This window comes from Leucopleurus acutus (genome assembly GCF_964270905.1).
Source record: "Leucopleurus acutus genome assembly, chromosome: X".
Classification (NCBI taxonomy): Eukaryota; Metazoa; Chordata; class Mammalia; order Artiodactyla; family Delphinidae; genus Leucopleurus; species Leucopleurus acutus.
In genome coordinates this window covers 33,935,950-33,960,679 of record NC_139148.1, presented here as the reverse complement: position 1 = coordinate 33,960,679, position 24,730 = coordinate 33,935,950, and the positions used below count along the sequence as shown (strand labels likewise).

General features: G+C 43.3%; 1 protein-coding gene across 1 annotated transcript; it reads right to left on the bottom strand.

The window, feature by feature from the left end:
• Positions 1–14,720: 14,720 nt before the first annotated feature.
• On the bottom strand, positions 14,721–16,108 carry MID1IP1 (MID1 interacting protein 1). Its single transcript, XM_082864529.1, has 2 exons — positions 15,900–16,108; positions 14,721–15,639 (listed from the first exon to the last, which is right to left on the bottom strand). Exon 2 carries the CDS (start codon positions 15,374–15,376, stop codon positions 14,825–14,827), a length of 552 nt encoding a protein of 183 aa, XP_082720655.1. The 5' UTR covers positions 15,377–15,639; positions 15,900–16,108; the 3' UTR covers positions 14,721–14,824.
• Positions 16,109–24,730: the final 8,622 nt, after the last annotated feature.

Below are 24,730 nucleotides of genomic sequence, written 5' to 3'. Positions count from 1 at the left end.
AATATTTTTACCTTGCAATAATCATCAGATCTCTGTAACCCACTTTGGATAATAGTGTGTTTCCATGAGAGACGAATTGCTAGTAAGAAATTGACCTTTACGGAGACAAGGCTAGAACTCCTACCAGGCATCATATTAGAGAATTAGGCTGTTTCTACAGATTTACAAATACATCTTTGGGGAAGGAATTAGCTTGCTGAGGTGGGAATGTGTTGGATCCTAGATAGCAAGATGTTTATTTCTACCTTTCTGAGAGGCATCTTCCAGAGGAAACATGTTGAGATAGACTCCTGTCTCTCTTCTCATAGACTTGGCTCTAACCTTGCATGTGGACTCGCCCTCTTGCTGAGGGACTCCCCCTCTTTCCTCAGCAGCAGGAGTGTCCTGCCCAGCTCTGCCGGGCTTCCTCGTGGTCTCCTTGCTATCAGCAGAACTGCCTTCCATGCCAGTCATGCTAGCTCATCTTCTTTGTCTCCATTTCTCCACGGTTCAGTATCCAAGCCCCCATCTTACACCTTCCTCTTTTGCTATCTATGCAACATACATTGAAATGTTTTGCCAAAAGTCCATATCACTGTTGGCATAAAAGTTTGGAACCATCTCCATCTCCCAGTGTTCCACACCTAAAAGATCCCTATTCTTTCCCCAATCTTCCCCCAAAGAAGATTGGTCAATCTTGATACGAGTTGGACATTTTAGAACAAGTCATTTGTGTTGGCTATGGTCTGATTATTGTGCCCTGGGCTTTTGAAGAGAGCCAATCCAGGGACCGCTTGGTTATTTGTCCTGCCTTGGGTTTCAGGGGTTTTGTACACATTAAAAAAATAATACAAATTGATCATTTTAAAAGGAGATAATAAAACTAAAATTCCTCCTATCACTCCCGCAGAGATACCCAATGGTTAGAGAATATTGGTTATCCCTAAAGACTTTTTTCTATGGGATATACTAGTCTAAGATGTATACTTTGCCTGCCTTGATTTTAAAAGGTATTTGTGAACATGTCAAATTCTAAGAAATGATCTCTTGGTGTTTATTTTTTTTAACTTCCACAACCCCTCAGTTCTGCTAGTTTATTAAAAGAGATAAATTTATCTACACATTCCTTTCACAAAGAAGTTTACACATCAGAAAATATATTATTATAATTTATGGTAACATTTAGTCCTTTCTATCTCTTTGTAGCAAAGCTTCACTCACACTTGGGTCTCTTCTTACAAGTTGCACTAGATAATAGCACATGTGGCCAAAAAGCATTACCAATATCCTAGACTGAAATGAAAATGCAAAAAGAATGGGAAACATGAGAAACTCTGAACACAGACACATTTCATACACAGGCCCAGCAGAACACCTATGTCTTACGCCAGATCCCACACAGACCACCCTGAGTGTGAATGATTACAGTGGAAAGAGACACAAGGATAAACATCAATAGTAAGACTCAAACCTCAATTTAGTCTTAGATTCATCAAAGACCAGAGCTCTGATTCCTTCATGTATTTCCCCTCGCCCTTCCTACATGTCCAGGGCTTCCACACCCTCTCTCTCAGCCTATCTGTCCTTCTTACTACCTCACCAGTGTGGCTCGAAACCCAGGCTCCCCACTGCCCACCCACAATGAAGATGGGCAACATGGCATCAGGCCCTGTGGCTGTGCTGGCAGAGGATAGGGTAGTGGTGAAGTCATCAACATTAGAAACAAGATATCTGCGGCAAAGCCTGCTAGCTACCTATGCCAATATCCATTCTCCCCTTTCTCCTTAGGAACAGGAGTCTAATTTTTAGCTGGGCACGTTGCCACCTGAAATAAACAACTGTATTTTTCAGCATTCTTAGCAACTAAGTATAGTCTCTCAATGTAAAAGCCATAGTCCTTCCAAAGGCTTTCAAATTGCAAGTGGTAAGATGTAACCAAAGAACTCTACACAGAATTATTTGCGGAAGGGCTAGGATTGCTGCTTATAATGGAACTGACTTGGGTGAGAGTTTCTTTCTGCCTACCCTCCTGCTGACCGTGTAAAATATGAACATGATATCTGGGGCTCCAGCCATCTACCTTGTGCCATGGAGTATCCTTAAGGAAGGATGCTGAAGCTGTGGAAGCATAAATTTCTGAGCCTGGAGCCTGATGACACACCATGGGGTCACAGTAGCATCCCTGGACACCTTGCCTTTATATTCCCTTTATGCAGAGAGAAACGATTCTAAGTCCTTGTAATTTCAGAGTTTTCTGTTATACTGATATCTGAGGAAAGAGCGTTCCAGAAGAGAGGAGAGTAAGAGCAAGGGCCCCAAGGCTGGAGTGCATCTTGCAAGTTTAAGGAGAATCGAAGTGGTTGGTGTGGCTGGAACAGAATGAACAAGGGGGAGAGTGGAAGATGAGATCAGAGTGGTACTGGAAGCCACTCCATGAGTCTTAAAGGCCCTTGGAAGGACACTGCCTATTACACGGAGAGATGCTAGGAGTTATTGCAGAGTTTGGATCAGAGAAGTAACATGATAGGACCTCTGTTTCAACAATATCCATCTGGTTATTGTACATAAAAATGTGTAGAGGCAGAGAAACCTGTTAAGAAGCTATGAAATAATCCAGATGGGATATCATGGTGGCTTGAACCAGCACAGTATCAGTACAGGTGGTGAGAAGTGGTTAGATATCTGGTATTTTATGAAGACAGAGCCAACAAGATTTCCTGATATGAGAGAAAGAGAAAAGTCAAGAGTATCTCCAGAATTTTGGGCCTCAGCAACTGGAAGGGTGGAGTTGCCATCAACTTCATGAGGAAGGTTGTAGCTAGAGCTGGCTCACTGGTAAGGTAACTAAAATCATCCTCCCCCTAAAATCTGCTCCTTTGCTTCTGGTGCTTAGCTCACAAACTCAACGAAGACCTACTCAATGACTCCAGGAAGAGTCCCAGAGGTCACCCTGATTCCTCCCTCTCCCTCCGTAACATCCCATCATGTCCTCTGATTTCTACTTCCTAGATATTCCATTTATCCATCCACTTCTCTCATCCATTGCCATCACTTTATTCAAGGCCACCATCATCGCTCATCTGCATTTTCACAAGAGCCTCTGAACTGGCGATGAGTCCACTGCAGATTGCGCCATTCACTGCACTGCACTTGAAAGCACCAATCCCTCCGATGGCCACCGTTTCTTGTCGTCCTTGGATATAGCCCAAAGTGCTAAGTGTATTTTTCTTTAACTTTTTGTTTTAAAATAATTTCTGACTCACAGAAAAGTTGGCAGAATAGTACAAAAACTTTCCATATACCCCTCACCCAGATATACCATTTTACTACTCTCTCTCTCTGTATATAGAGAGCTATAGTAGTAATACATATATATATATATATATATATATATATATATAATTTGAGAATGCATTGTAAACATAATACTCTTTTACCCCTAAATACTTCAGTGTATAGTTTCCTAGCAATGAGAACAATCACTTATATAATTGCAACACAATTATTATAACCAGAAAATGTACATTGTTACAATACAATTACGTAATATACAGACTTTAGATTTTTTCCAGTTGAACGAACTGTGTCCTTTATAGCAAAAGAGATACAGATATAGATATAGATGTTGTTGACACTACTGGTCCAGGAGCTAATCCAGGATCACACGTGGCATTCAGTTTTCCTGTCTCTTTGGGCTCTTTTATTCTGGAACAGTTCCTCAGTCTTTGCCTTTTATGACGTGGTCACTTTTGAAGAGTATAAAGCAGCTATTTCGTAGAATGCCCCTCAGTTTGGATTTGTCTGATGTTTCCTCATGGTTAGATTTAGGTTGTGCCTGTGGGGCAGGATGAGCACAGAAGTGATGTGTCCTTCTCAGTGTATCATATCAGGAGGCAGATCCTTAGCATGTTTTTAAAAGCCTCTTCATAACGTTGCTTCTGTTTATGTGTCATCCTCGTCGCTCACCCTCTATCCATCCTTGCTCCCAGGTTCTCAGACATAGTCCCAGATAATCCTTGCCAGCCCCATTTTCACCATTTCACCACCAGCACATACCCAAGGTCTGGCGCATAGTAAGTAGCCTCCCAACAAATATTTACTGAATGAAGCAGTGCTTCCATGCAGGCTTCCTGCTGCATGTTCCCAGAGCCCTGCATAACTCCATTGTGTCTTTCATGGTGTTGCTAGATTGTTTGTCTACGTTTGGTGTTCCCTGCTAGAAAATTCCTGGAACCACATCTGAGCTCTTGCATTTGATTCCAGTACACCTGAACACAGAAGGAAAGAAAGAGGGAGGGAGGAGGGAAGAGATTGGACCTTTTGTCTTAGAACATTGTTCCTTCTGAGTTTGTGTTGAGCAGGTGCAGAGCTTTCTGGAGCCTCTCTCCCAGCCACCCCTCCCCTCGCACCCCACTTCCTGTTTATTATGCCTTCCAGCATTGCACTGGGGAGGGGTGGGGCTGGGAACCATTCCAGTTGCTTTAGCCGCCTTCTCACTCCCTGTCAGTCCCGATTCTGGAATGGTTGCTTTAAGGTTGAGTTTATGCTCTTTGTGAGAGTTATTAACAAGATTCTAAAGCTTTTCTAGGGTAAATTCTCATCAGTGTATATACTAATAAGCAGTGAAATAAATAAAGGAAGAAAAAAGAGAAGAAAGAAAAAGAGGCCTTGAATACTCACAGATTAAATAGCCAGAATAATCCAGAACTTGGCTCTACTGTCTGATGAAGCCTAAATGAATAAATCAGGTGAGAGAAGGAGCTCCTTCCCCAAGGGTTTCCTTTTTCTCCTTTCCCTGGCCCTCATATTTAATTAACAACTAGCAAACACTTACTTCAAGATTTTACAAATTATAGTTTAATCTTTGTAATATCTTGAAGGTTCGGTTTTCCTTGTAACAACTTCTTTAAGCCCTTCTCTCAGTATTAGGATTAGATTTGGTCATGAGCAATAGACATGGCAGTGGCTTAAACAAGATAGCAGTTTAGTTCTGGCTTTTGAAAGCAAAGTTCAGAGGTAGGCTATCCATGAAAATCAGAAACCCAGGTTCCTTCTCTCCTGTTGTTTTGTTGTTCTGAACATGTTGCTGCTACCTTATTAGCCAAGATGGCTGCTGGAGCTCCAGCCGTCCCATGTCATTCCATTCAACAAGAAGGAGAAAGGAACAAAGGTACTCTTCTATCCTCTATAGACACCTTTTGGAAGTCAGATGTGAAACTCCTGCTTTCAGCTCGTTGGCTACAGCCTTGTCACGTGGTCACTCCGAGCTGTAAGGGAAGCTGAGAATTATAGCTTTTATCTGAGGCGATCCAGTTCCCAGCTAAAGCTGGAGGAATAAGGAGAGAAAAGATAATGGGAAACAATAAGCAGTCTTTGACACAATTTACTCATCTGTAAAATGAGAATAATATTAATATGTACCACATAGAATCCTTGTGAGTAGAAAATGAGATAACGCAGGAAGTTTGCCACACTCACAGTAATAATAAGTTTGCCACACTCACAGTCATAATAAGACGGAAGTATACACAGTAAGTGTACAATACACAATAAGTGTACACTGAATGGTAGTTCACTGCTATCACTATGAAGCCTGTGAGCTGGTATCTCCATTTTGCAAAAGAGAAAACTGAAAATCCAAACAGTTAACTTCCCCAGGACACACAGAATGAACTGGCAGAACGGGGGCTAAATAGAGATTCTTTGACTCTAAATCCTGGTTTTCTTTCACCACTGGGTACCACCTTGCCTTCTACCTCACCTCACCACAACCACCTCTCTTAACGTCTCTCATGTTCACCAAGGCAACATCTAATATGTTTCTCCATTGAAAAGCTTTTATGCTCCATCCCAGCACTAACTGATCACCATTCAATGAGAGCCAGGAGTACCAGGTCCCAGTGGTGAAGACATCACTAATCAGAAGGGGCCGCATAATTGTATCTCTCATATATTACTGGTGAGAGGGTGTATGGTATAACCACTGTGGAAAACTCTTTAGCAGTTTCTTGTAAAGTTAAATATATACCTATCTTATGAACTAGCAATTCCACCCCTATGTATTTATCCGAAAAAAAAAGACTTGAACTAGAATGTTATTTATAGATTTATTCATAAAAGCTAAAAGAAATAAGTTAAAAAATGAAACAACCTAAATGTCCATCACCAGGAAAATAGATAAATTGTGAAAATTTATAAAATGTAATACTGCTCAGCAATAAAAAGGAATGAACTACTAACTTAGGCAAAAGTATGGGTGAACCTCAAAAATACGTTGGGTGAAAAAAGCCAGACCCTAGAGTACCTACTGTATGATTCAATTTATATGAAGACCAATAACAGGCAAAACTAATATATGGGGATAGAAATCAGAATAGTGGTTGCCTGGGGTGGTGGGGTGGGGGGAGACGAGCAGAAAAGAATATAAGGGAATTTCTTAGGGTGATGAGAATGGTCTGTACCTTTATCGAGGTGTCAGTTACATGGGTGTATGCATTTGCCAAAACTTAACAAACTATACACTTAAGATCTCTACATTTTATTGCATGTAATATGTCAATAAAAAAGAAAATAATAATGAGATGGGGGCTGCAGAAATAAATGCTACACATAAAGATCCAAAAATATCTTCAGAAGGGAAAGAAGTGAGAATTAAAAAAAAAATTAAAGAGAGAGTGGATCTAAGATCTTAACGACAAAATATGTAATAAATAATGCCGCTATATTTGAATCAAGCCCTCTCAGTGCTGCAGTGGCAGCCCCACAAGTAGTGTCTGTTTATGCAGGGCTACTGTCAACAAGATTAGAGCTTAAAAGAAAAATAAAGTCTCTTTCACAAAAGAAGACTAAAAGTACCATTCAGTCCTGTTTTCAACAAGTGGCTGTGTTTGAAATTCTCTATTTTAGCCAGCCCAAAAGCAACGAATGGATTAAGTGCCACAGGCTAGAGGCAGAGTGTTTTAGTGTCCTATTGCTTCCGTAACAAATTCCAACAAACTTGGTGACTTACAACAATGCAAACTTATTCTCTTACAGCTCGGGAGGTCAGAAGTCTGTGATGGGTCTCACTGGGCTAAAATCAAGGTGTTGGCAGGGCTCTGTTCCCTCTGGAAGCTTTAGGGAGAATCTGTTGCCCCGCCTTTTCCAGCTTATAGAGTCTGCCTCCATCTTTTGGCTACGGTGCTTTTCTCCACCTTCAAAGCCATCGAGGGCAAGTCAAATCCTTGTCGTGCTGCGTCACTCTGACTCTGGCTCTTCTGCCTTCTACTTCCATTTTGAAAGACTCTTGTGATTACATTGGGCCCATCTGGATAATCAAGGATAATTTCTCCATCTGAAGGTCAGGTGATTAGCAACCTTAATTCCAGCTGCAGCCAACCTTAATCGCCCCTTGCCACGTGGGCGATATATTCACAGGTTCCAAGGATTAGGACACAGACATCTTTGGGGGACCATTATTCTGCCTACCATGTCGAGCTTTAACAGAACTGTAAAATGTTACTTATAACATCTCTCTCATCATCCATCACTTCTAATCCTTCCATTCTCTACATCAGCCATCAGATGAATGTTTCCAAAGGTTCTGGATTTATTTTAAGCTGTTACTCAGGTACAGGCGATAAAATAGACCGTGTTTCATAGATTACATTCTACTTTCAATTGCTTTCACTTATTTCTACAGTCTCCTGAAATTTGGAAAAAGGTCTCTGTTCCAATTATCTAATGCTGTGTAACAAACCACTTAGTGGCTTAAGAGAATGAAAATATTTTGCACACAAGTCTAAAATTTGGGTAGTGCTTGATGGGGACAGCTTGTCCCTGCTCCACTTGGCATCAGCTAGAGTAGCTCCAAGGCTGGGGGCTAGAGTCAATTGAAGGCTTGCTCACGTGTTTGGCAGTTTGATGCTGGCTGGTGGCTGGGACCTCAGTGAGGCTGTCAGCAGGAACACCTACATGTGACCTCTCCATGTGGCCTGGGCTTCCTCATGGCATTGCAGCTGGGTTCCAAGGATGAGTATCTCTTAAGAGACAGCCATGGATCTCATACAAGAGGAAGATGTATCACCCTTTATGGTCTGGCCTTGGACGTGATGGTCACATTGATTTTGTCAAGGCAGCAACAAAGCCCCACCTAAATTCAAGGTGAGGAGACAAGAGATTCTACCTCTTGATGGAAGAGCATTTAGGGCCAGAAATAACTTCGCAATCTCTTTGAGAAAATACAATTGGCCACAACGTCTCTGCCACTTTCCCATTTCTTCTCTTCATTTTAAGTCTCCTCTTTCTTCCATTGTATGTGTCTCCCTTATATAGTTGCCCACCTTGGTCTTTTTTTTGTCCCTCACTCCTTCTATCTCAAAATCAGGTCAACCCTGAGTTGGCAAACAACAGTTTCATGAGGTGATGTAAGAAGACTACAGCATGTCCACAAAGGGACATCTAATTGCTGGAATCAGGGATTATTCAACCACTTTGGACTGACAAAAATGGCAATTTCATATGCTTCAACCTAACATTTGCTGCCTGTCTAGGGAGAGGAAAATATACCACAACCTACTATCAGAAGAGAAATGATTCCCTCCCCACTCCTCAGGTTTCCAATGGTGGGGAGGGTCCTGAGAGATACCTTGCACTTCTCCATCACTTCCCATATCACATTGACCCAGGAATGGTGGAGTGACATCTGGTAAATTTGGAAAGGCAGGCGTGGCTTGGCTTTTCCACTTGGGGCCAAACTGGCTGCAGGTATCAGGCCTTTTCCTCTGCTCCCCAACCCACTAAAGGGAAAGGGCTGCTGGTTTCTGAGATTCCCCCTACGCCCCAACAGCTGGGTTAAACATCTAAGTTTCTGGCACTTTCCCCTCAAACGTTTAAGCTATGAAAGCACTGTCAACAAGTATTTACCACAACAGAAATGAATTATACCCCCAAAGCATCCATGAGTTACAAGCTGCAATGTCAATCAGATGCCACAAAATACTACACCTTGTTTTGAATGACCAATGTACACTAACTACACTCCTTGCATTCTACACATAGTTTGGCTGCTAGGGAACATATGCATGTTCTTTCACAATGTATATGTTTCATTAAAAAAAAAACAAAAAACAGGGCTTCAAATTAACATCACATTGTGAACAACTAGAAAAACTTAAATACCTCTGTCAGAATTAACAATGTGGTACTTTTGTTTTCATCTTTCCTTGACTACCAAACAGGAAATCTCCTCAATTAGATGTATGCTAAGTAGAAAAAAATGCCATTATCCAAGGACACAGAAAGTCCTGTCAGGTATTTCAACATGGCGGAAGAGTAGTCAGGTTTTAACTGGCCCTATTGAGCTCACCCACAAGCTACAACCTTCTTTACCTCAGCAGTGTGGTATTCAAAAGGAAAAAAAAAAAAACTACAAAGTTAGTTTCTACCTTTGAAAACATCAAATGAATCACGTTCAGTTTCATCCTGTTAACTGAATGCTTGTTGATAAAAGTGCACATATCAACACTAGTAAGATTGGGATTCAAAAGTAAAACAGATTTGAGAAAACGCCCCACCTCCAACATTGTTTATTTCCTCACTAAAATAAAGAGCTGGGCTCTATGTTTTGCTAGTATTTTCCCAGTCTCCTTGTCTACTGGGTTTGAAGACACTCTCTAGACAGTTCAAAGTCAGAAAGTGACCTTCTATAACTCTGTTCTTAACTAAATGATAAGAACTTTCTCCAGTCAAAATTCTTACCAGTTTGGGATTATTGAAGTTGGACACACCAGCAGATATATTTTTAAAACTGCTAGGCAAAGCGTTCTGAAACAATAGACAAAGAAGTAATAAAATATAAGAAAAAGAATGGGAAGATACAAAAATCTTCCTCTTAAAAATAGAGAACGCCAAAACAGGAAGGGCCGATGACATAGTTGTGGTTTTAGCAGGCTTTGTTTAGACAGATGCACAACTATTAGTTTTCTGCTTTAACCTGACCAAGACTTTTGACGCCAAAAAGAAAACAGCTAACTCAATAATAATAATAATAATAATAATAATAATAATAAAAACAAGATGAAAGAACATTTGAGGAGGTGAAATCTTCATGGTTTTATGGAAGATGTATCCATTTAGGTCTTTACCATAATCACCACCTTTCCAGCACTGAATAGCAAGCAGCTGGAAAAGGCCTGTATACAGATGTGGTTTTCCTTTTCCTTAACCAACATTTCATTAATTAAGTAACATTCTATCAATGGCACAAGGAGACTCATGAGCGATGTGGGAAATAGTGAGAAAAACCATAGGATCCTCGTTTGTCAATAATGGAAGAGGCCTCAAAGCTTGAGCTGCTTTCCCCTCCTATTTCCTTTCTGCAGGCTTTCAAAACGTTTGTTCACCCTGAAACCCAGGGAGGCCAAGACAAGAGGACGAACGGGAACCTCCAGCCTACATTCTACCCCCTTATCTTTCCACCCAAGTTCCATCCTTGGACAGCCCAGTTTGCATGGCTAAGCCTTGTCCACCAAGCAAGCCTGTCCGCTATCGGGAGGATAAACTCAGGGCAAATGCCTATGAAATCCCTGGAATGGGCTCGGGGCCATCTGGACAGGGAACTCTGGGGAGCCAGGAACCCAAGTGTGGTCTAGAAGGAAGGGCACAAGCTCTGGGCATTCCCTTGGCTCTGAAGATTCCTTGCCCATGGGGAATTGCAAGGCCTTACAAAGAGTCAGTGTGGAGGCCCTCTAAAGTGGGGATCCCAGAGAAGGAGCCCTGGTTGCATGAGGCAAAGGACAGTACTGACTTCCAGATACTGAAATAGTTATATTGGTCACAGACTATCATTATCTCCACCACTTACCAGAAAGTTCCCCATAGTTTCAGATGAACTAACTGGAGACCTAATATTTAGAGTAACTCAAGGACAACCTTTAAATTTTCTTGAGTTATTTTTAAAAAAATGAAACATGGCCTTGAAAGAAAAAAAAGTTTAAAAAATAATTTTAAGCTTAAATTATCTTGCTAATTAAAGCAACTTAGCCTTGATCAGAAACTACATAAAGTTTGAAATTTTAAAACGATTAATAATATTAATTTTTGAGACCAATCCAATAGTCCACATGTTTAAATTTTCCATAAGCTTCTGATTCAGAATTTTTTATCTGTTGGGGGTAAAAATTACCTCTAGAATTTTAAAGAAAACATTCTTTCTGTCATTATTTTGTTCAAAACTCTTCAAAATAAATCACCCAAGGATGGGATGATTAGTATAAATGTACTCGATGCCCCATAAAAAGATAATTACCTTTGAAAAAGAAAAAAGGTATATGAACTTTGAGCCCGCAGTCCACCAGAACTGTATCCAATTGGAAACATCTGAGAACCACAGGAGTAAGGGGAGAAGGCGTGAGCGGGGAGGCGGGTGGAGAAGACGAGCCTCCCAAATGATTTTTGTTCAGCAATTAAAAGCGAGGAGGCATACGCAAATGACAATAACTTTCATTTTTTAAAAACATTGTTAAGAGTAGACTAGTTTTCAAGTTGGTCCAAAGAAGGATAATCCCAGCAGCTGTGACATGCTAACAATGGGTTCAGGTTCAGAGCAAGAGTAAATCAGGCTAGACCACTAAGGAACACTGTGTAAATGTAAAACACGAAAAGCCCCATGTGCGCAAAACGGAAAGCTGTTTTTAGAGGCAAACGCAGGCCTTCTCAAAGGCTCTGGTGTGAGGTTTTGATGTAGAAAATTCTTATCAAATGTAAATATCTGGAGGGTAATCAACTCCAATCTAAGCTGTTCCTCTTTGCCCAGCTCATCTATCCCTGCCTTCCCTTTCGTCCCAAATTGCCACGGAGGTGGGCACTTGCAGAAAACCATGATCCCTGAGAGCTCTTTGAAGGAGGGTCCACACAATTTTGCAACTTTTAAAATCTATGAAGTACTTTGAGCTTCCTCAGGAAAGACCTAAAAATATGAAGTCACTTATCACTTTACCTCAGAAGTTAAGCAAAGTTTTAAATGGCTTGAGAAGTTTTAACAGGTAAATCTGGTCAGGGATCTGACTTTGTATCATTGCATAAACTGAACTTGAATAAAATAGTTATATCAGTGGAATAACACTTACTGGGCCTGGGAAACGCTACTGGTTCATGAAAAAATCCAATCCTCTTTTAACAGTGATCATCACTACTCCTAGGTCAGAATCACTATTTATATATAAAAATACTCTCACATGAATATTTTCAAAAAATAAAGTTAATAGCTTTATTTACAGTTTGGTTTTGCTATCAACATCTACCTTTCTGTATTCTATATACAAGAATGTTCTGAAAACATCGTGTTAACATGTCATAAAATTCTTGCTATCGCTTGCCCAAACTATGACTATTTGATTTTAATTCAGCTTCTTCCCTGAGACTTTGAGAAAGGAAATAGTTTACCTGTGGTTTCATGTATGTAATTGAAATTATGCTTTTAAAGTGAACATATTGTCCTAAACTTCATATATTCCTGGAGAAAGGCAAGGAGGGAGATAAAGATACAAGCCACGTTCAGAGAGCTGGAGAGAACCTGTAGTGCCCTTCAGTAGCACCTAAAGAAACTTCTAAGCATCAGACATTCTATATACCATCTCCTTTCACTCACTGCATCTCCACGAAGTAAGCCTTGTAGTTATTATTATGCCTAATTTCAAATGTGGCAACAAGCTTGGAGTTAAATTCTCACAGTTAATATGTAATAACAAGAGGACTTGAACACACAACTTTCTGGCTCCAAGTCTTGGCGTTTTACCATGTGGCTTCTGTAGTTTCCTTCCTTTGTATTTTTTGCTTGCACTTTTGGATTTTCAAGGGGATACAGGGCAAGAGGCCATACACCTTACTTCTGGCGCTGCCTAGCTTATCTTTATATATTAACTATTAACTTTCTCTGGGAGCACAGGCACCAGCCTTAACACTTCCCCATTTTTTCACTGCTGCTAAAAGCTGATAATAGGTTTGAGCTGCCCACAGCACAAAATACTTTTCGCCTTTTTTTTTTTAAACTGCAAAGTTATATGTATTTTAAATTCAAGCTCTATGAGCTTAGAGAATGTCTCATGACTTCAAGATCAAAAACTGAAGTCGATCCAACACTTATCCCCCCTAAACGAATCACGAAATAGAGAAAATACAGAGCATTGCGTTTCACCTGTCCCACCCTCCCAGGAAAGCATCATAATGGCATCTAAGGAAGTGTTCCAAAGGGCCCTACTGCAGCCATGCTCAGATCTGCTGTCCACAGCGGCAGACTGGCTCCCTGGAAAACTGGAAGCATTGCTGGACACTGCTTAACAAAGCTTAGCACTTCACTGGGAACTAGTCAAAGAGGCCACAGCACGTGTTATAACACACTTAAGTCTCTCCTAAGATTAACGCAAAAGACTTGTAAATAAAGACCTGCAAGATGCGTGCACTAGTGTTAGCTGGTGTTTTTCTTCCGACTCTTTACTTCTCAGTAGCCAAGTGAAATTTCTGCCTTTAAAATAAGTTTCTAGGCCTCAAAATGCATAGGTCGTGCTTGAGCCCCTTAAAAGATTCAAAATGTTGACTAAGCACTCCAATAAGCTAGTCAAGTTGGTTGAAAACTGTAATATATGTACCTTCCCAAATTCTTTGAATATTTATGATATTTTTGTTGAGATGTTATGTGCTTACCTTGGTACTGAATTAGAAATAAAAAGCTTGGTAGCTTCTTCCCAAACAAAACTGAACACTTACGGAGATGATTATCTACCACTTTGAAATACCAGAGAAAAATAAGATTGGTTTTTGCTAAAAAAAAAAATCAATGAACTGTATTTTATTTAACTACTAAGCCATCCATTGGTGGATTAGAAAGCAACAAACTTTTGTCAAATTTCGTTAACACATTTGCTTTTTTTTATTTTTTAGAATATAGTCTACATCTGGATTAAAAAAGTTTTAAATAAATTTAAGACACATAACAACAGTGGAACCCTTCATCATTCTATGTACAACACGGATAGAATGTCAGTTGGTTCCATTTCGTGTAAGTCCACTTTCTCATAATAACATTACTTTCACTGAGTGGCACGCTTCGTACGAGCTGGCACAGTGCCAGCTTACACACTTTGAGGGGGTGGCGTGAAAAGGATGGGATAGGGGTACCACAGGACAACTCTACAGTGTAACAGAAAATCATTAATAAAGTAGTACCGGTTACCGACAGACAGTGCTGTTTGTGCGCTTACCACAATGGAATCGCCGAAGTTTCAGAGCGAGGAGATTGGAAATACTTAAGACGGGGCCACGGTTACAAAAAGAAATAGTGCAAACAGGAAAACTGATGCAACCCTAGCAGCGCTGCGGCCTCCACCAGCCCAACGGCAGGGCGGCGGGAGGCTGTGCGCCCGCCCCGCCTTCCCTAGCGCCCAACTCCAGGCGGCGCTCCCAAATGTGGCAACCCAGCGCCGCGCCCTGGAATGGCTCTTTCTCGGCCCTTCTCCTCCGGAAAGAACAGAAAAGAAACTCCAGGAAAAGCACAGACTGAATGCAGGGCGTCAACTCAGTCCTATTCCCACCAAAGCAGAACACAGCCCCCTCATTCCCCCTCCCCACCCCCGCGGGAGAGAGGGAAATCCTTGAGCACTACCCCACCTCTTTTGCCACCGCTTTCCTCTCCTCCCCCCAAAGAAGCCCCCTCCTCCATGCAGCCCTGCCGCGTCCCCTGCACGTACGCAGCCCCCCAACTTCGCAGTTTGCCCATCGTGCCCTAGAGCCAGAAAGAAAATAGCTTTGAGGAAAGAGAGGGTGAGAGATGGGGCCGGGAAGGGTGCTGGGCAGCCGCGGGCAACCCGCCTCAGTGCCCCCAATTGCTGAAGCCGATCTCCTGCTTGTATCTATTAGTGAGGATGTTGGCTTTGCGCGTGAGTTTGGAGAGCACAGTGTGCAGCCCGCGCAGGTGGTAGTGGAACTGCTGTTCCAGGTCCTCCTCGCCGGCGTCCGCGCCCTCCAGGTGGCTCAGGTCCACCAGGATGTCCTTGGACTTCCAGGCGCTCCCCTCCTCGCTCCCCGCCGCCGGCGGCGGCTGCTGCAGGACCCCCCACTCGATGTCGTTGCGGATGGACTTGAGCAGCACGTAGTGGCTGTACATGTCCCGGGAGGGCGCGAAAAAGCTGCCGTTGCCGCCGCCCGCGCCGGGGGCCGGGGGCTTGCGCTCCTCCAGGCAGCCGCCACTGCCGCCTACCTCCACGCCGACGCCGTTGTCCAGCCCGGGCTCGGCCAGTGGCACGTCGCGCAGCAGGCTGGGCACCATCACCGTCTGGTCCATGTTGTTCACGGCGCCGATGAAGCGATTCATGGCGTTAAAGAGCGAGTGCTTCTGGTTGTAGGTGTCGCAAACCTGCATCATGGTGGCCGCGCGGGCGCCGAAGCACAGGGACGCAGGGGCACGGGATGGCCGGCCGGGGCGAGGGGCTGTACGCCTTTCACGCGCTCTCTGAGGCCCGCGCCGGGGGCCTGGCTACAGCCGGTGCGGCGGGATTCCCGGCTTCCTCCGCCCTCTCCAACTCTCGTCTAGATCGAAGCCCGGCCCTGCGGGAAGCACGACTTCTCCTGGCTCTGGCGTCCGGAAGCTCGCGATATCGGCGCGTGGTCTCTGGGTCGAGCCCTGGCCTGGTTGGGAGACGGGGACGAAAGAGCAGATTATTCACGCGGCTAGGGTGCCCGGCGCCCCCACCCGCGCGCACCTCCCTCCCTGGTTACAGCTTGTCTGGGACGGCTCCCGGGTGACTCCCAGCAGGAGTCCCACCTCCTCGCCCCCCGCCCAGGGCCGCGGAGAAAAGGAAGGGGTGCTCCCCACTCCCGTCTCCCTCCGCAAAGCCTGAGTCCAAGCACCCACGCTGACGGGGCAGAGGTGGGGCGGGGGCACGCACTTCCTCCGGCGCCTCGAGATCCCCTGCTGCTGGGTAGCTCAGTGTTCCCGCTGCTGGATGCTGCTGCCTGCGGACGCTGCTGCGGTCAGTGGCCGAACTGTGACTGCGGGCGGTGGTGGTGGCGTCGGCCCCCTACCCATCCCAGGTGCTCAATTTATAGAGCCCCGGAAAGGTGTCGCCGGCGCTCAGGGCCACTCGCCGTGTCTCCTCCTCCCGCCTCCCCGGTAGCGCGGAGATAAAAGGCCCGAGCTGGGGATGACCGCGAGTAACACTCCAGGCCCTTTCTACAGCGGGGGCGGGGCGCGCCGGGCCAGCCCCGCCTCTCGCCTGATACCCGGGCGGAGGGAGGGCGCAGTAGCAGGGCAGGGCAGGGCAGAGGAGGGACAGAACAGCCGCACCCAGCCATCGCCGAGTGCAGAGCAGGCCAGCTTGGGGGGAGGGCCAGGCACAGTGCGGGTAAAGAAGGTGCCGGCGTCCGGTCCCGCAAGAGGGCGGGCTGGAGTGCGGGGGGATGGGTGCGCCTTGCTCACGCTCCCAGGGTGGGATGACCGAAGTGCTGGCGCCCAGGTTGTAAAGTGAGGCCCCCAACCCCGCATCTATGCTGGCAGTGGCCCGGAAACTACCGATCCGGTTTATTAATAGCCGTCGGGGAAGAGGGACCCTCAGCAGCAGCAACTCCATCCCAAGACTCTTACGTAAGAAGGGTGACTGGGCATGCCGGGTGCACGTGGACGCGTGGTGCTCCCGCCGTGGCCCTGGCCTTGGCCAGCTGCTGGGGGAGGGGGACCTCAGAGGCTTTTGTCTCCCTGCTGGCGATGTCTTCCCCAATATTGCCTGTAACAGACTTTGCCAGGGATGAAGAGCGACCCACAATCGGATCTGCACATTTTTCCAAGAGATCAGATGTGACAATGCGGTGAAGCAGCCAAATTCCTGACTTTTGTCCAAGTCCCGCTACTCAGAGATCCCAGGCCCCAGGCCCTGTGGCCTTTTGGCTGCCAAAGGGCCAGGACAGACTGACAGTAGGTAGGTCCAGTGTTGGGTGTCTTTAGTCATTTAACAGAAAAGGGGGGAGGTGTCCAATATTTTTTTTTGGAGGGGAGTTTGAAATGTACCTTTCCAAAAATAGTTCTTAAAACGCAAGGTCATTTAATAGGCCCTAAACTAGGTACCAAATCGCTGGATTTAACTTTTAAGAGCCTTGCACCTTCAATTTCACTTTGAGACTCCAAACCACAGCCTGTTTTCATTTTTGTTTCACCATCTCAATCCCCATGCCATGTCTGTCCTTCACACACCAGCCTTCTCCAACAGTCCTACAGATAATTCAAGAAGACTCAAGTTTCTAATTTTGAATCTCTTTTCTCCAAAACCTTTCAGGGGTGCTTTCAGTACACTGTTTTTTCACGGGACAAAAAGTGCCAAAAGGGAGAAGCACATAATAAGAGGTTTATTTTTTCCCTGTTTCTTTCACCTTAATAATATATATTTAATTTTTTCCCACAGCAAACCATCTTCCTAATTGTCTTTTGAATGAAACTGTGACTTGGTGTGACAAGGGCTGGACAGGAGTCAGTGACTTATGGAGACAGAGCTCAGCCTGGGGAGCCCCCTTCCCAGGGCTTATTAGCTCTGCTAGGTCATAGCCCTTGTTTTCTTATCTAGAAAAACTGGAATCATGTTACCTGCTCAACCTATCAGGGGCTTTGGGAGAATCAATGGAAAGGAAAATATAGAGCCAAAAAAGCATTATATAAATTTCAAGCATTAAAATAATCTCACCCCCCTCTTTACACACGTGGAGACTTGCAAACTTTTCCAGCCCCAGTTTCCTTATCAATAAAATGGAGCTTATCCCATGGGCTGTGCCAGATTTGGGGTGAATGAGATAATAGATGTACAAATTATGATGTAAATACAAAGTACTTTACAAAGATGAAATTGTACTTTATGTAGGATCTTATAGTCTAAAGGTGTTTATGTGAAGAGTCAGAAACCTTAAAATGTGGAAATGGTCTATGATGATCCACAGACCCTCCCCCCATTGCTTCAGCAACCGGCAAGTACACAATAGTCCAGCTTGAGTTTAAGCCCTATGTGCAATGACATACAAAAAACATTGCAAGAAGTAATCTCGAAAAAAACCACACACACATCCAGTTTCCAACAACTGATTCTCTATAAATTAAAACGTATTTTGTCTCCCATGGCAGACCCTCTGGATATTTTAAGTCCGTATACCTCTGATGAAAACTTGGTGTTCAAATCTGAGTTACAAAATGCCGGGATCCTGCCTCTTTTCTTCCCAGTTTCAGCAAAGTGTGATAATGACTCGCAGAAAACGGAAATTCAAGTGATCTAGCAAAGGGATCCCAGCAAAAAAAGCCCAGCTTGGGAGAAAGCCCCTAATGCCTTCTTTTTGGCCTCCACTCCTCCCCGGTCTGTTTCCTTCCTTCTTCTGGTGTCGAGGTCACTCTCCATCCCCCAGCTTCTTGACTCCTGTTCTTTCACATTTCTTAAACACTATAAGAAAAAGATGGCTCATGCACCTGCTTGCAAAACTTCCCAAACCGGGCCTTCTCGGCTCCCGCACGGCCGGAAGAACAACTCACGCCCACCCGGGTAACTCCTGAACGGAAAGGTCCGGAGCCAGAGCTCCAGGCCCTTGGAATCACCCCACCACCGCCCCTCCGGCTTCAGCCAATCAAGGAATATTATGCAAATAAGCCTTCGTGCCCCAGCCAGTCAGGAGCCACGGCCCCCTCCCCCCAGCGTCCTCTTTCACCCCAGCCGAGCCGAAGTGGCGGCGGCGTCTCTGGCAACCGGAGCGCCGCCAATTTTCCCCTCCACTTGCGCCTGGAAAAAAAAATTGGTTCCTTGGGGTCACCTGGGAGGGGAGCGGGCGGGTCTGGCCCGGCCGGAGGCGAAGAGCCTCTGCGGTTGCCCTAGGCGCTTTCCCAGTTACAATCCGGAACAGGCTGGAGATGCTGAGCAACCTGCCCAGGCCTCATTTTGCCTCTGGAAAACAGAAGTCGTCTGGTGAGCAAACAACTTTTGAGTACTTTTTGCAGGCCAGCAGGCTCCAGGCCTCTGGTCTCTGCTTCCTCTCCAATACGCTAAATTCTCAGTAAAAGCTTTGTCTGGTGTCTGGCACCCACCCCACTTCTTGGTCCACAGCTCCAACTCTGGAGCTCAGTTCAGATTAATTCCCACATTTACCTTCTTACTTCAGCAACCATAACATCACGTTTTGCTGGTCCATCTCCCAAAAAGCGTTCACAAATGACCCCTTCTGTGTCCTTTGGATAGTTCCGGGAAAGATGGCATTTCAAGTAACCAGAAATTCCTAAACAAAATACAGAACAACAGTAAACTGGTCAAAGAAGGCACATTGGAGAAATCAGAGATTTAGAAATAAGAGCTGGTGGGAGGGTGGTATTCTTGAAAAGCTAGAAACCAGCCCAACTCAAGATAGTGGAGACTCTGGATTACTTTGAGGTAGAAATTAGAAGGAACCACTTCATGCTAAGTGTCATAGAAATGTGACAATCAGACTGTCTTGTTAAAGGCCATGTAGTCCAGCCATCCACTTGTGCTGAAATTGCTCACAACATCCCCACCAAGTGGCCACCCTGGCCCACATTCTTGTAATTTCCATCTTCTAGGTTAGTTCTCCCATCTTGGAGCCCTCTGGGAGGCCATGCAGCACACCGTCAGATACCAATAGATAGGGTCTCCAATCCACTATTTTTCAAGCCAGCTATTCCAAGTTCCTGCAGCAGTTTTTCGTGGTCTCTCTGGAGTTGCTCATCCATCCTGCTCACTGTCTCCGGAAGTAGCTCCACTTTGCTTGTAAGTGTGGCACCTGGAATTCATTCAAGCACCATTTTTTCTAGGACAGAATGGAGTGGCGTGGCCACCTATTTTACTGTAAATGGTAACTTTTCTAGAACATATCGATTGCACACAAGTGCTTGGAACTTAAACATGTTAACACATTTTAACTTCACAACAACCCTGAGAAGGAAGTAAGGATCACAGAGTTTAAGTAGCTAAAGTAGCAGAACTGGGATTTGACCTAGTTTGCTGATGCCGGAACCAATGTTCCTTCTACTACCCAATAAATATCTATTTCTTACAATGCTGCCTACTATTTAAATGGACTTCTTTTAACTGCTACATCCATATGCAGCTGGTTAACAAAATTCTATGTATCCCGTTCTTTTTTTTTTTTTTAATTGCAGTATAGTTGATTTACAATGTTGTGTTAGTTTCAGGTGTACGGCAAAGTGATTCAGTTATACATGTATATATGTTCCTTTTCAGGTCCTTTTCCCTTATAGGTTATTACAAAATATTGAGTAGAGTTCCCTGTGCTATACAGTAGGTCTTTGTTGGTTATCTGTTTTATATATAGTAGTGTGTATCTGTTAACTCCAAACTTCTAATTTATCCCTCCTCCCCCCTTTCCCCTTTGGTAACCATAAATTTGTTTTCTATGTCTGTGGGTCTATTTCTGTTTTGTAAATAAGTTCATTTGTATCATTTGTTTTTTAGATTCCACATATAAGCGATATCATAAGATATTTGTCTTTCTATGGCTAACTTCACTTAGTATGATAATCTCTGGGTCCATCCATGTTGCTGCAAATGGCATTATTTCATTCTTTTTTAATGGCTGAGTAATATTCCATCGTATATATGTACCACATCGTCTTTACCATTCATCTGCCAACGGATGTTTAGGTTGCTTCCATGACCTGGCTATTGTCAATAGAGCTGCAATGAACATTGGGGTGCATGTATCTTTTCAACTTATGGTTTCCTCTGCTTATATGCCCAGGAGTGGGATTGCTGGATCATATGGTAATTCTATTTTTAGTTTTTTAAGGAACCTCCATACTGTTCTCCATAGTGGCTATACCAGTTTACATTCCCACCAACAGTGTAGGAGGGTTTCTGTTTTCCACATCCTCTCCAGCATTTATTATTTGTAGACTTTTTGTTGATGGCCATTCTGACCAGTGTGAGCTGATACCTCATTGTAGTTTTGATTTGCATTTCTCTAATAATTAGCGACGTTGAGCATTTTTTCATGTGCCTGTTAGCCATCTGTATGTCTTCTTTGGAGAAATGTCTGTTTAGATCTTCTGCCCATTTTTTGATTGGGTTGTTTGTTTTTTTGATATTGAGCTATATGAGTTGTTTGTATATTTTGGAAATTAATCCCTTGTCGGTCACATTGTTTGCAAATATTATCTCCCATCGTATATGTTGTCTTTTCGCTTTGTTTATGGTTTCCTTTGCTGTGCAAAAGCTTTTAAGTTTCATTAGGTCCCATTTGTTTATTTTTGTTTTTATTTCCATTACTCTAGGAGACGGATCCAAAAAGATATTGCTGCAATTTATGTCAGAGTGTTCTGCCTATGATTTCCTCTAGGAGTTTTGTAGTATCTGGTCTTACTTTTAGGTCTTTAACCCCTTTTGAGTTTTTGTATATGGTGTTAGAGAATGTTCTAATTTCATTCTTTTACATGTAGTTGTCCAGTTCTCTGTATCCCATTTCTTGAGCAGGGCAGATCTTTTTGGACCAAAGTACAGAACTTTTAATTTATCTTACTTAAACTTTATCTCATTAGATTTAGCCCATTACTTCAGCCTGTTTCAATATTTTAGGTCCTAACTCGGTGCTCTAATGTGTTTGAGTCTTACCCATACATTTGATAACTATCCTACATATTCATCCAAGTTATTGATAATTTACAGGCAGCACTGGCTGGGCAAAGGGCAAAGTACTTTGGAACATTTGGAAAGCTTCTTCAGCTTGATATCAGCCCATTAATTAGCATCTTTTATTAATTAATTAATTAGCACCTTTTGGCGTATGTTGTTTCAGCCAGCTATGAATCATGTTAATTGTATAATCATCTAGCCTATATTTTTCTTCTTGACCACAGAATATTATGAGAGGCCTTGCTAAATGCCTTGCTAGAGTCCCAGGTTAATGGCCAGTTTTTCTTTTATGGAATCGGGGAGAAAGGCATTTTTGTCATCTGCCATGGAGGAGCCACTGTCACATGATACAAAAATGCAGAAATCGCACCATAATATTCCAAGTTAAAATTGTAGGGGGTGGTTTTTAATCTCAATGTAATCGTCATTATAGGAAACACCCTCATGAAGATTTAGTTGGGAGAAGATAGGAAGATGCTAAAACCTGGGAACATGGCAGTAGTGAGTCTGCTGGCCTCCAGCCTTAAGCTTTCAGGTTCTGGCATGTCTGAATATGTTGTGGTTAGCATTTTGTCCCAATCTTATTTTTAAAAAGCCTCTTTATTATTTTTTTGACTTTTTATTTTATATTGGAGTATAGCCCATTAACAATGTTGTGATAGTTTCAGGTGCACAGCATAGCGACTCAGCCATACATATACATGTATCCATTCTCCCCCAGACTCCCCTCCCATCCAGGCTGCCACATAACATTGAGCAGAGTTCCCTGTAAAATACAGTAGGTCCTTGTTGGTTATCCTTTTTAAATATAGCAGTGTGTACATGTCAATCCCAAGCTCCCTAACTATCCCTTCCCTCCCCCCTCCCCCCCATCCACCGTAACCATAAGATCATTCTCTAAGTCTGTGAGACCGTTTCTGTCTTGTAAATACGTTCATTTGTATCATTTCTTTTTAGATTCTGCATATAAGCGATATCATACGATATTTCTCTTTGTTTTACAATTAGTAGAAATTTGGAAACAAATTCATGTGTACACCATTAATAAGCGACTTTGTCATAATTATCATGGTTATAATTGTCGTTTTGTTCCTGGAAGAATATTAGACAGGGAAACGTTTTCCATCTTTAAGACACAGAACGTCTCGTGTAATTTCATTTTGTGCCAAATGGGTGATTGCTTGGCTGGAAGTAGAAAGTGTTTGTGGCACAGCATTCAGTCAGCAATATTTATCAAAAATGTTTATTTGGGGCTACACAGTATCTTTAGAAACGACTTACTTGGTTTCTATTGGAGGGGCTCAAATATCATTACAATCCTGATTTAAACTATAGATGAGAGACTTCCCTGGTGGCGCAGTGGTTAAGAATCCGCCTGCCAATGCAGGGCACACAGGTTCCATCCCTGGTGGGGGAAGATCCCACATGCCGCAGAGCAACTAAGCCCGTGCACCACAACTACTGAGCCTACACTCTAGAGCCTGTGAGCCACAACTACTGAGCCCGTGTGCCATGGCTACTGAAGCCTGTGCGCCATGTCTACTGAAGCCCGTGCGCCTAGAGCCCATGCTCCGCAACAAGAGAAGCCACCACAATGAGAAGCCCGCGCACAGCAACTAGAGAATGCCCACACACAGCAATGAAGACCCAACACAGCCAAAAATAAATAAATAAATAAAATAAATTTAAAAAAAAACTGTAAGTGGAAATGCTGAGGTGATTCACATAGTAATTAGATTTTGGTTTTAGAAAGAACAATCTTTATTTACTTAACAAAAAGTCTATAAGAGAAAAAATGAACAACGTTGCTGTGTATGAAAACTTCTCTCTCTCATTTAGTCTCCTTCACTAGCATATTATCTAAATCACTGGGGCTTTGGATTCAGAATCCAGAATATTACAAATTGAAGATTCTTAGGAATCTATGAAGTATTAAATTAAGAAATTCTAATGTGGGTTTAGGGTTTGTTCATTCCCTCCTGTTTTTTCATTTAGTTTCAGACACCACATTCAGCTTCGTTAGCTCCAGACTGAAGCAAACTGATGCCGCTAAGAATGACCATTTCAGCTGCTTTTATAAATGTCACTCTTGACCTATTCTAGGGACCAGACCTCTGTGCATTCAACCAGTTGGTTCAAGTACTTTGCATTTCTTTGTACCATTTGTGTAATTCCTCCAAAGCTGGAAAATAGAGTGCTTGGGTTATTACTATCTAATGTCATGTTTACTCAAAATTCTATTTTTTATTTATTCAAGCATAAGGTATTAATTTGCCTTCCTTCTAGAACACAATTCTTAACCTATCTTCCAGACAGAAACAGTCTCCTCTCCCCTCCCCTCCCTCCCTGCTCCTACCCCCCTCCTCTTTCTCTCCCCACCACAGGGCCAGAAATTGAAATGGGAGGAATGCTTAATAGGAGTATGATGTACCCCCAAGTCTCGAACTATTTTGGAATCCTTCTATGATCCATTCCAAACAATGAGGTGTGCAAGGTGGCCAAGTTCACCTACAAGATACTGTATATGATGGTGTAATATCAATAAGTCAACCACAGAAAAAATTAAACCCACCACACATTGCAAAGTAAGTGATTAATTCCAAAATTATGACTGCATTCTTATTAAGGCCATAGAAACATCCAAGTAAATTTGTGTTTTAATACCAAAATTAGGTAGAAATAAGTTTTCTCTAACAAACATTCTATCTACTTGAGAGGGTGGAGGTGTCAGATCACATAGTGTAATGGAAAGAGCAAAGCTTCTGGAGTCAGACCCATCTCCATCTCCCACCCCACAACCCCCAGGTGTAAGTCACTCCTCTGCCACTTCCTAGCCTGTGGGCTCAGAGGAGACACATACCCTCTGTAAGCCTCACTTTCCTCACCTTGCAGAGTTAATGGAAGCATTAAAGATGAAGTATGCACCTTATAGAGTATCAAGCATGTGGTAGGCTGTTAATATGTCACCTGGCTATGATGTATTTTCACTGTATATTGTATTGGTCTGTATCATGAGGCTGTATATGAGAATTGTGAATGACAAGAAATGCCTGTATTTTCTTGTAGCTCATCTATCTTTTGTAATGTGAAGCATTGTT

Excerpts from the sequence above, each read along its gene's own strand:
- MID1IP1 (XM_082864529.1), bottom strand. The coding sequence starts at position 15,376 with ATGATGCAGGTTTGCGACACCTACAACCAGAAGCACTCGCTCTTTAAC.